Source organism: Onychostruthus taczanowskii, unplaced genomic scaffold (assembly GCF_017590055.1).
Source record: "Onychostruthus taczanowskii isolate IOZ18803 unplaced genomic scaffold, ASM1759005v1 scaffold72, whole genome shotgun sequence".
Lineage (NCBI taxonomy): Eukaryota > Metazoa > Chordata > Aves > Passeriformes > Passeridae > Onychostruthus > Onychostruthus taczanowskii.
The window spans coordinates 39,808-51,924 of NW_024505008.1; the positions used below are offsets into that span (position 1 = coordinate 39,808).

Here is a 12,117-nt window from a genome sequence, read left to right on the forward strand (position 1 = left end):
TTTCCCACTGCAGCCTTCAGGCAGCAAATGCCTTGACAAATTTGACAGAAACAGGAGGGAAAAAGGCTCCTTACGAGAATTTAATTTATCACACAGGCCTGAAGGTAATTACAGTTCAGTAGCTTCTGCAAGGAAGCAACATTTAGGTTCCTTCTATAACAATACCAGACATGCCATAGGTTGGGGTGAGAGAACTCCTGTGCACCTTTGAGGGGGAAACTAAACCAACCTAACAAAAACCCCACAAACAACAACAAAATAAAAAGTCACCCCACTCCTTTTCCCAAGTAGGACTGCTTTTCCCATGCCTCCTTGGCAAATTCTAGGGGTTTCATAGCTTTCTAAATTATTCTTTAAACATAATAGACAACACTATAAGTAGCTTCTTCCTAGTTGGGTAAAAAAACTATTTTAATGGAACAAGAACCAGAAAACAAAACTGATTTAAACTTCTCTTTTCCTTTTAAAGGTGATGACACCTGCCGAGCAAGCCACATCATTGAGAGTCCATGTGTTACCTTCCAGATTGCAACCTGGATTGCTGTACCTGGAGAGCTGTGGTGACCTGAGTACTTTCACCACAGAGGGGGAACAGCTAGCAGAGCGGAGAATCCAAAGAGCAGAACATGAACGGCCTCACAGTGTTATTGGTGTTGTCAGAGAAACTGTGCTTTGAGCTGGCTTTTTGGTTGTTCCTCAGCAGAGCCAGGGCAGTTCTGTCATATACACATATGGCAGAGGAAAATCATCTCTGGCAAGTGGGTTTGTCAATAATCACCTTCTTTTTTAATACTCCTAAGCACAGACTCCAAGGGCAAAGATCATTCTACAAAGAGTAATGAGCAGATTGAAAGCTGACATTTACTGGGCTCTCAGCTGCAGCTCATCTGTTTGTGATACATTGGTGCCCTGCATCTCTGTGAAGTTTGGTAACATGTAGTTGTGGGGTATGATGATACATCATCCTTATGGAAGGAGCTGTCAAAAGCAGTATTGAAGAACTTCACAAATTTTTGGCACTTTAGTTTAAATTAAAATCTCCTGTCATAAAATGGAGACCTTCAGATACAAACGAAGTTAGTAAAAAAATGGTGTACAGAATTCTAAAATTACTCTTTATACAACAAGGTTGTTGATGTGCAAACTGTACTAAAAACAAAACCTGTCTTGAAGAAGTGCTGTTTTGGCTCAGTGAACTTCTCTCTTAATGGCAGAACATTATTTTTGTCTTAATGATGGAACAGCATCCAAACCCAAAAGCACAGGTGTTTTGCAATGGGTGGTGCTGGCTTGTTACTGTCCTGGGAAGAAAGGCACTCTTTGTGTAGTCTCATTTAAATGCTATTTGTTACAGCAGGTGCTATGAACAAAGAAGCTAGTATGGCTAATTTTATACTCCTTCAGGTGCTGGGAACCCCAGATTGTGCAGCATCAGGAAAGGCACAAGTTATGCAGATCCCACCATTTTACTCCATTTAGGTCATCTGAAGTAATTAAAAATTTTCTTAGAGAAAAACTCTACTCATCACTTCTACAGTCAAACAGAAGGGCTGTTCACATGGGACTGCTGCACTTCTAGACAAAGGCAGGGACACACATGTATTGCTGGATGGTGTTTAGCATTTTGAGTACCACTGGGGCTGCCTGCAGGCTCCTTTCTTAAAACAAACCACCTTAATTTATTCTGTGGCCAAGGGACATCCCTGTAGGAGCAGCGCAAAGCACAGCACAGGCCTGGCCCTACTCAGGCAAGAGGCACATGGATCACAAACTCTTTGTGTACCATCATTTTACGTCAGCATTGCTCCATATGCTTCTGCACTGAACATTTATTTAAATTACAGTCCCAGCCCTGACACTGACTGTCAGTCCACGCAGGTCACCAGCATCACCTCTTCAGCCTGCAAGGCTCTACAGGGTGCTGGAACTGGGGTGGGGTCTGCTTGTCTTCTCTGGGGATCCCAGCCATTAAAAACACTGAAGGAGAGGGCAAGAAACATGTCCCCCGTGTATATAGCAAATCTGCTGAAATTTTTGTCTGTAAAGTAAGGGCTTATGGTTATCCACCAAAATACAGAAAAGTTTGTAACACCGAAATTGGTATGTACAGATAATGGTAAGAATAAATAGGATGATGGAGGGTGGTACACAGGGGAATGCAGAACGCAAGCTCAGCCTGTCTACTGTGCCCTTTACCAGGGACTTCCCAATTGCTTCTGTCTGTCATTTAAGCAACTAAGGTGAAACACTTCATTCTCTCTTGTTGATGGTGTTTGTATTTCATGTTATGAACTAAATGGCTGAATGCCCATGTTTAGCTTTCTTCTGAATCAGCTGTGGCATATATTGCCATTTCTGTGCTTTCAAAGTACTCATGAGAACCTATGAGGCGCAGAAAATCCTATGAAGGCTCACCAGAAGAAACACTCCCTGGATGGCTTTTTTCTGGTTGACTTTCAAATATGATCGTATTTTTCATAATCTCTCATTATATATTTTTATTTTATTATTATATATTTAAAAAATATATTTTTAACCTTAACACAGGCAGTTGCAGGATTAATTCTAGGGACAGACATATCACAACTCTACTTTTTATTTATTCAAATGGTGTTAGGTCTTTAATAATAAATCATGCTGATGACATTGAAAGGTAAACTGTGATTTCAGAAACTACTCTTAAATGTGAAGAATTTTTATCAAAGCCCCATTTATGAAAAGTTGCTATTTAAAGTTATTCAGTCAAATAAATAATATTTCTGTCACAATCACATCAGTGGCATTTCACACAGTAAAAACTGGGATGCTACCTTAGATTAGGAATCACCTTTGTTTAGGAGCACTAGTGTCATGTATTGCCTGAAAAGAATGCTGTTTTAAAAGGTAACAGCATTGCTTCACTGAAGCCTGCAGAAACACAGATAAGAATTACTCCACACTAAGTGGCAGAAAAGAAGTTCAGACACCTTCCAATTATGCATGCATTCAGCATTGGCAAGTCAGCCTCTAGGTCAGTATGAGCAAATTCTCAGCCTTGTCTGAGGTACTTTTGTTTTGTAGTTTATTGTTGCAAATCTTACAGACATTAGCGCTCTGTTAAATAAAGGAACGTAGCACAGTAAATACATCACAACAAAATAACTGGCCAGAAACCCCTTACCCATCCCCTGCAAAGCAAAAAGCCCACTCTTCTCCCCTCTGTCTCTCCCCCAAATCAAACCAGCACAGCTTCATTAGAGAGGTCAGAGACCTGTGGCAGGAAACATCAGAGTAATTACATTCAGTAGATGTGCAAGATCAACATTCCAGGCTCACATATATTTATATATATATTTATATTTTTATATAGAGATCATTAAATGTTTACAAAGAACAATATTGTTACAAATACAATACTATGCTTTTCCCAAAGCTTTACAATAATTTCTATTCATCCTCTTTACAGAACAATAGTACAACTTCATAGTCTAGGTACTGCGCTAAATATATACAAGAGATCTCAACCATGTTGCTGTCTTGAGAAATACATTTCTTTTAGAAAAGAAGGAAAGCTAGCAAACTTGGAAATCCAAACTGAGACTCAAACAAGATTCAAAACAAACATGAAACTTCTCAAAAATAAAAAATACAAGGGATGTTTCATCCTTAATGTAAACACTGAAGAGTTAATTAGACTGTACGAAGCAGCAAGGATGAAAGAAAAAGAATTCAGGTCTGTCACTGAAGAAGGAATGTAAACCTTTGAAGGAATGTTCCTTTGCATCTGTTAAAAATCCCCATATCTGATCTATCAAACCGCTGCAACAGTCTAGAGAACAGCCAGCTTTCCCATTGGAGTTCCATTTTCTTGAAACTTTCTGTTTACAGAGTAAAATGGGATTGTTTACAAGACTGTTCTCAGAAGTGTGCACACACTATGGACCTCTCAGTTTAGAAATCTTATGCACATACTGTAACTGAAAAAACGAGATTTTTTTTTTTTTTTTTTTTTTTTTGCTAAGCTCTGGTCCTGCAAGCATTCATTTGCTTAATTTTAAGCACCTATTTAGGATTAACAGTAACTTCACAAACCCCCAGCTGCAAGATTTCCAAAGAAACAGTGGTTTCTTCTCTTAATACATTTGCATGTTCAGAATTTCCTCATTTCCCTGTGAAGTGAGCTAAAGACTTCACCACATGGGCTAGACATGGGGAAACAAGTGAAGTGGAGGGCATACACATAGCAGGAACCAGAAGCATGATAACTGTCTTCAAGAGTTCACTAAGTTTCTTCAGGCAATTTATTGAAAGGCTGCACTGTATATAATCTAAATTGTACATGGTTATATACCATATTTACATTTATTACTATATATATGGAAAGTTCTAGAAAAAAGGTTCAAATTACCATAAACCAGATGTCTACAGTTAAACAATATACTCACAAGCCATTAATTATCTTGTTGCATCAGTGAGGCAGCAGAGTTAAGTACTAACCTGGAAAACTAACACCATTTTGTTGTGCAATCCGCTATTCTGGAGCCTTGGATTAAATTATATAACAAGAAATGCAGTAAAATCAAGTTATTGTACATTAATCTCAACACTAAAACATATCCCCTTACTACAACAGTTTATGCACCACTTCATTATGTCCCTTAAATATCTGCTTCCCACAGAAATACGGTTCATCCTCTTAACTCTGATCAGGCCGTAGTTATCCGTGACTTTAGAAAGCCAAAAAATTGGACCCCTGACAAGAGTGCTCAGTGCTTCTCAGCAGTCTTTGCAACACGTGCACATGCACACACCCACTTCCATAAATCCCCATAGCAATGTCTAGGATCATCACTGGACTGCAAGCAACGCTTACATTGCACAGCTCACGTCACAACAAGTGAGACACAAGTGACTATGAACAACACCGCATTTGCAAAGCAGAAGTGGCGTGTGGCTGTGTGTGGTCTGCTCTTGTGTTGTCTGCTTTTTATCTCACTGAGCCTTTCCATCACAGCAAAACACAGCACAAACTGTTTGTTTAAAAGAAATCAACATACTAGCCTGGACTAAACGCATGGTTCAACTTCAGTATAAACACCAGTATACAGTCCTGAAAAAAAGTAACTACAGAGAATGTGGAATTCTCTCACTAGGAAGAAAAGACACTGCTTCTTTTTTATTTTGAACCCTCTTGAAAAAACCAAAGAACCCAACCCAGCCCCCTTTTCCCCTTTTGTCTCTAGCATGCAACTTAGAGGCTAATCAAATACAAGATTTCACACATCCCTACAGTTAATCATCTTCATACAAGTGCATATAGTACACACATATCTCTTGTAAGTGCCATACATATGGGAAAAAATCACAAGCTAAATTATATAACAAAATAAATAAGTTTATTCCTGCCTCATCCTTTCATCTGTTACCTATATCATGAACTAAACAGGAAGTCAATAAAATTAGACAGGTCTTTGGACAAAAATATATGTTAAAACTGGCTCAGAGAACAAAATTACTTAGAATAGTCTGCAGATCTCTTATATTCAAACTTCATAAATAGGAAGCACAATTTTAAAAATGTCTATATACACTGGCACACATGGCTATGTGCACCAAAATCAGAATTAAGAGCCTAGAAAAAGTGTAGCTATTCAGCAGATCCCCTCAATATTTTTCTTGTGGCTATTTAAAGATTTCCCCCCCCACTTCTTTAACCTCTAAAATCAGGAAGGAACTATGAAACACAAAGCTGAAGAAAACTAGGAGAAACCTGGGGGCAGAGAGGGGGAGGCAGCTGTAAAAAATGCCTCCCAAATTTCTTAGTGTAAGTAATGCAAGAATAACATGTTTTAGCAATTGATGGAGTATCTTTTGGAATCCTAATATCGTGAAGAACTGAAGACAGAGGGGAATTAAAAGGTGTGTATTTGGACAATTCATTTTACAACAGCAGCATTTACTGAGTCTTCATAAGCAGGCAATTTTTCCTGAGGGCAAAATAATCATTTTGGTATTCTACTTTCCCCACAGACACAAACCTTTATTACTGAGCTTGGTGCCTGTCAGAAAACAGGGCAAGAGAAGCAAAGTCACAGGCAGGATATCCAAGAGAACACCTTTTACCCTATACTTCTATCTATTTGGTAAAGTAATTTTTCATTCAGCAACATTTAATTTACTCAGTTTGTAAAATTACAACCACAGAAATAAACCTGATTATGTAGCATGAAACAGAGCCATCTGTGAATACTGCTGTAAACTGTGCTGCTGTTATTTTCCTGTTTTGCATGTGGAACTGTATGAAGTTTCACTTGTAAAAAGACACAACCAAAATAGTTCCACAGATACGTTTTGCGCCTTAACAAAATGCAGGAAAATGGGGGGAAGAAGAGGAAAAAGGGATGAAGGAGAGAGCAACAGTGTATTTGTATCTGTGATGGGGGGGAGAGAGAGAAAGAAATGTCTTTGCAGACACAGAAATGCACCACTACAGACACAAGCACTAATGAGGAAAAACATCTTCCATGCACACTGTGGTGGTGAGGTGTCAGCTTCAGATGTAAACTGGTTGCTCTTGTGCAGTCAACAGTCTGTACATGGCAGCTGGCATAGTCTTCATATGGATCTAGAGGAAAGAAGCCAAATTAATCGATGTTCCTAAAAATGCATACCTCACACGAAGGACCCAGATAAGGTCATACAAGGCAGGAAAAAAGGTAAAATGAGAGTTTTCATACCCTTATTAAACTATTGCAGGTGATGATTTTATGAAACAATATGTTTAGTATTGATGAACCATCTAAATTTGTTCACGTCATATTTTCAAGGTATGGTTCTTCTAAAGCACAGAAGTATGGGACAAATAATGAAAGAAATGGTGTGCAGGCTTACTCTCACTTCAGCTTTTTGGATTTGATTAGCAACGGGCCAATAGAGGTAGAACCACAGAATTATGGAACTTTGAATTGGAAGGGATCTTTCAAAATCGTCTAGTACAAACTGCCCTGTTGGAGGTTTTTCACTAGAAGAGGTTGCTTAGAGCCCTATCCAACCTGGCCTGGCACACTTCCAGGGATGAGGCATTCACAACTTCTGCGGGCAATCTGTTCCAGTGGCTCACCAACCTTATAGTGAAGGATTTCTTCCTACACTTGATCTAAATCTCTCCTCTTTCAGTTTAAAACCACTGCCTATTGCTCTGCACTGGAGACCCTGGTAAAAGCCTCTCTTCATTTTTCTTGGAAGCCCTCTTTACACATTGAAAGGCTGCTGCCAGGTCTCACTAGAGCCTTCTCCAGGCTGAGCAACCAAACTTCTCTCACCCTTTTCTCACAGGGGAGGTGCTCCAGCCCTCTCACCCTTTCCATCTGTATCTGCTCAAGCAGGTTTATTTGTTTATGTTGAGGGCCCCAGAACTGCACACATCACTCCAGGTGGGGTCTCACAAGAGCAGAATACAGAGGGAAAATCACCCCCCTGTTAGCCACACTGGTTTTGATGCAGTCCAGGTACAGCTGGCTTTTTGGGTTTCAAGTGTCCATTCCTGGCTCATGTCCAATTTTCCTTCCACCAAGTTCCTCTCTTCAGGGCTGTTCCCAATCCCTTTAGCCCCAGTCTCTCTTGATGTTGGAGACTGCCCAGACCTAGAGGCAGGACCTTGCACTTGGTCTTGTAGAACTTCACAAAGGTTACATGGGCCACTTTTCTAGCCTGTTAGGTCCCTCTAATGGCATCCCTTTCCTTAAGCACACTGATCTTGATGTCACCTTCAAACTTGCTGAGAGTGCAACTCAATCCCATTGTCTGTGTCACTGATGAAGACACGACAGACAGAGTTCTGGTCCCAGTACAGTCCCTTGAAGGACACTGCTTGTTACTAGTTTCCACTGGTTGTTACTGGTAACAGCAATGAACTCTGCTATACTGCCTAGACACACTGCTGGTCCTTACCTCACCAACAGCATTTGAGAGGATGTGAACAATCTTCTCATGGGGTGTTGCTACAACGCTCTGCCCATTGATTTCAATGATCCGATGGCCAACACGCACACCTCCTCGCTCTGCTATGCCTCCTCTCATAAGGCTACAGATCTGGAAGGGAGAGCACAAATTTATCATGGGCTGGATAAGGAACATCACATTTTTTGCCTGCAATATATGAATCAACATTTAAACACAGACTTGCAACAGCAAATTCTAAGGTGCAATCAATCACTGACTCAAAAGCAAAATTTGTTAGTAACAAGTAGCTAATGGATATTCTCTTCCAAGAGCAGAACAAACTGTCAGAAAAGGCTTTCTGTTGTACATTACATGTCTTGTAGTTTGGAAATCTGAATGTATGAAGGACCTCAATTTAATGATGTTCATTAGGCAGATGTCTTACAACAAAAAGGATCAAGAACACGCTTTTGCTTTTGAGATCATGCAATGGCTTGGTTAAAGACATGTATGATGCAGCATGCTGAAAGCAGACTCTTCCACATGTTTTTGGCTTTTTAAGCTGAAACAACTTTTTTATTCCTCTGACTGTAAATTTGTGAAGAAAGTAGAGTCAAAGACAAAACCTCTTATTAACACAACTTTTATATCTCAGATTTCACAAATGCAAAATCATGTTTGCTGTAAGGGAGAAAATAGCAGCTTCTCTCTTCTCACACTGAAACTTAACCACAAATAGAGAGAAAGTTTCATGTGTGTTAAAGCTTGATCAGAAACAATGGAAGCTACTTACGATCCCATTCTGCACACTGAAGCCCAACTGATATCTGAGGTCTGGTCTTCTGATCAAGACTGTGGTTACTGGAGGGCATCTAACTATGTTCAGTTTAACCCGGGCCTGGTTTTTCAAACCCTGAAAAAAACCCACCAAACTGAGAGTTAAACATGTAACATGAATGGAAAAAAAAATATGGTGTTAGAATGCTGACATGGGAGCAGCCTTGAATAAATAGATCTTTGTATGCATTGTACCAGAATCTGATCACTGAATGCCAGACACAAGCAACAGAATATTCATTGAGATGAGTGATAAAACATCAAATTTTTCTTGCCAAAAATCTGGCACAAAAAGCTGTTTTAGGAAAACTAGATTCCTGTTAGCAGTTTCTTCATTTGATAACAGAAATAATACATAAAAGGAGTATTAAAACACACATCTATGCAGCTCACCAAATGACCAATGACTTTTAAGTAAGTAGCTAAGTTAGTTACCAAACAGTTGCTTCCCTAATGAAATATACTAAACTCTGTCAAGCAAACAGTAGGTGCCCTTGTATCATCCTTGCATAAGCAGCTCTCACACAGTTTCCATTATTCACAGAATCACAAGATGGGTACAGTTGGAAGGGACCCCTGTGGGTCATCTGGTCCAACCTCTCTGTTCAAGCTGGGTCATCCCAGAGCACATGGCACAGAATTGTGTCCAGATGGTTCCTGAATATCTCCAGTGAGGGATACTCCATAGCCTCCCTGGGAAATCTGTTCCAGTGCATGGTCACCTACACTAGTTATTCCTTTAAGTTCTCATGGAACTTTCTGTGCATCCGTTTCTGCCTGTTGCCCCTTGTCCTACTGCTCAGCACCACCAAGAAGAGCCTGGTAGTGCTGCACAACACTTGGTTATCGGCCACTCCTTCCAGCTTGGAGTCAATGAACTTGCTGAGGAGGCCTCTGCCCCTTCACTGAAGACATTGATGACTGACTCAAAAAATACTGCACCAGTACTGAACCCTGAGGACAATGCTGCCTAGAGGTCTCCAACCTGACCCTGTGTCACTGATTATGACCCTTTGGGACCTGCCATTCAACCAATTCTCTATCCACCTTATTACTCACTAACCCAGTCCACACTCCCTGAGTGTGCCTACAAGGATGTTGAGACACAATCAAAAACCTTGCAGAAGCTGAACATCCACTGTTCTCCCCTCATCCATTCAGGTAGCTGTTCTTCCATAGAAGGCAATTATTTTAATGAGGCATGATTTACCTTCAGTGAATCCATGCTGACTACTGCTGATCACCTTATTGTCATTCATGTGGACAGAGACGGCCTCCAGAAAAAAGTGTCCCATCACTTTCCCAGGGATTAACGTGAGGCTGACTGGACAGTAGTTCTCTAGTTCTTTTTCTTGCCCTTTTGGAAGACCAGGGTGACATTTGCTTTTCTCCAGTCCACAAAGTGCCATGAACTTTCAAAGATGACGGCCAGGACCCTTACTATGGTGTTTGCCAGCTCTCTCAGCACTCATGGATGCATTGTATCAGGGCCCATAGATGTGTGGATTTTGAGTTTGCCTAGGTGTTCTCTAACTCAATTCTCTTTGACGACAGGAAAATATTCCTTCCAACAGTCCTTTACCCTCATTTCCTGGGTCAGAGATTTCTGAGGGTTGGTCTTGACAGCAAACACCAATCCAAAGGCACTGTTCAGTAACTCTGCCTTGTGTGTCCTCTGCCACCAGGGTGCCCCCTCCATTTAGTAATAGGTCCACTTTATCCTTTGTTTTCCTTTTGTTGTTGATGTATTTGAAGAAGCCCTTGAAGAAGCCTCTTCTTTTCTTTGACATCCTCAGACAGATTTAATTCTAAATGGGCCTTGGTCTTCCTTGTCTCATCTCTCCTCAGTCTGACTGACTCTATATGAATTCCAAGAGGCCTGACCCTGCTTCCATCACCTGTGTATCTCCTGCTTATGCTTGAGTAATGACAGGAGTTCTTAATTTATCCAGGCAGGTCTCTTGACCCCTCGTCTGACTTCTTGCACATTAGGATATATAGTTCTTGAGCTTGGAGTAAGTGATCCTTGAGTATCAACCTTCTCTGTCGAAGCTTGATACTGTCATGGGATACTGTCAACATCCCGACAGAGGCCAAAATAAGCTCTCCTGAACACCATGGTTACAATCTTACTTGCTCACAGGCTGGCCCCACTCTTCACACCTCCAACAAGCTCTTTCCCGTTTGTTGGATGAGGTCATGCAGCACACCCATTTCCTGTGGGATCCTCCACCATCTGTGACAGGAAGATCTCACCAGTGCTCTCCAGGAACCTCCTGGATTGTTTGTGCTTTTCTGTGTAGCTTCTCCAGAAGACATCAGGATAGTTTAAGTCCCCCACGAGAACCAGGGCCTGTGACATCAAGGCTGATTTGAGCTGTCTGTAGAAGGGCTCATCCACCTCTTGATGAGGCATCCTATAGCACACACCCACAAGTGTCACCCTTAGCTGTCTGCACTTTTATCCTAACCTTTAAACTATCTACTCACTCACCCTCTACCCCAAGACAGAGCGTGATACATTCCAAGTACTCTTCCTCTCTTCCAATTGAATTATATCACATTCACCATGAATTCCTTGCTACTAGAAGAAAATTGAATGAGAAAAATTTATTTTTATTGTCAGGGTGGTAAAACAGATATTACTCAGAGAGGCTGTGGAGTATCCAGTCTTGGAGTTATTTAAATCCCAGTAGGCACAGCCTTAAGAAGGCTGTTCTACTTTGAACCAAAATGTTGGTCTAGACCAGTTACAGCAGTGACTGCCAAACCCAGAGATTGTGTTCATAAGGCTCTGTGAAAACAAAAATGTAATAAACCACAAATAAATGCCATCTTGACCCCTTGTACGACTTTAAGTACTCAGAGCTCTTGGAGATTGCTAAGAGAGATTTTTGAAATGCTTAATTCACACAAAATATAAGCCCTAAATCTGTTCACAAATAAAATCCACATAAAGAATGAAATGCTTCCTAAAAAATACAGCAACTTTCAGCTCACTTAATTAAACACCTGCCAGTTCCAGTATCTGCTTCTGAATTCCTTTCATAGGTACAACTGAAATCTAGGTCTCACTGCAATCAAGGTGTCAGACGCTGACTTCAAATGATTAATTCTGGAAAGTAGTTTCTACTGTAGCTAAGGTAATATAGTGAAGTCTCTACACACAGTTTACTGCTGCTGATTCTGTTGAGCTGAGCTCCACATCCAGCAGTGACTTGAGTATCTAAACTGGCATCCTGGCATGATGAACTACCTTGAAGTCTGTTTTTTTTGTCAGTGCCTTACACTGGATGTAACCAACATTGGGTGCAAACAGTTGTTCAAACAGTGCTGAGCTCAGCTTAGCTCATTCTTGAA

At 40.7% G+C, this 12,117-nt stretch overlaps 2 protein-coding genes across 5 annotated transcripts in view; one reads left to right on the forward strand and one right to left on the reverse strand.

Annotated features, from left to right (window-relative positions):
• FAM189A2 (family with sequence similarity 189 member A2) overlaps positions 1-4,607 on the forward strand; it is a 29,832-nt gene extending 25,225 nt beyond the window's left edge. For all 3 annotated transcript variants that reach the window (XM_041422178.1, XM_041422180.1, XM_041422179.1), the window contains one exon: positions 470-4,607. In XM_041422178.1, the coding sequence (XP_041278112.1) occupies positions 470-676 (207 nt within the window). In that variant the 3' untranslated portion in view covers positions 677-4,607. The remainder of the gene's footprint in view (positions 1-469) is intronic.
• Positions 4,608-6,132: 1,525 nt separating this feature from the next.
• Positions 6,133-12,117, reverse strand: part of APBA1 (amyloid beta precursor protein binding family A member 1) — an 84,003-nt gene continuing 78,018 nt past the window's right edge. For both annotated transcript variants that reach the window (XM_041422177.1, XM_041422176.1), the window contains 3 exons: positions 8,714-8,833; positions 7,930-8,070; positions 6,133-6,604 (listed from right to left, as the gene is read on the reverse strand). In XM_041422177.1, the coding sequence (XP_041278111.1) occupies positions 6,533-6,604; positions 7,930-8,070; positions 8,714-8,833 (333 nt within the window). In that variant the 3' untranslated portion in view covers positions 6,133-6,532. The remainder of the gene's footprint in view (positions 6,605-7,929; positions 8,071-8,713; positions 8,834-12,117) is intronic.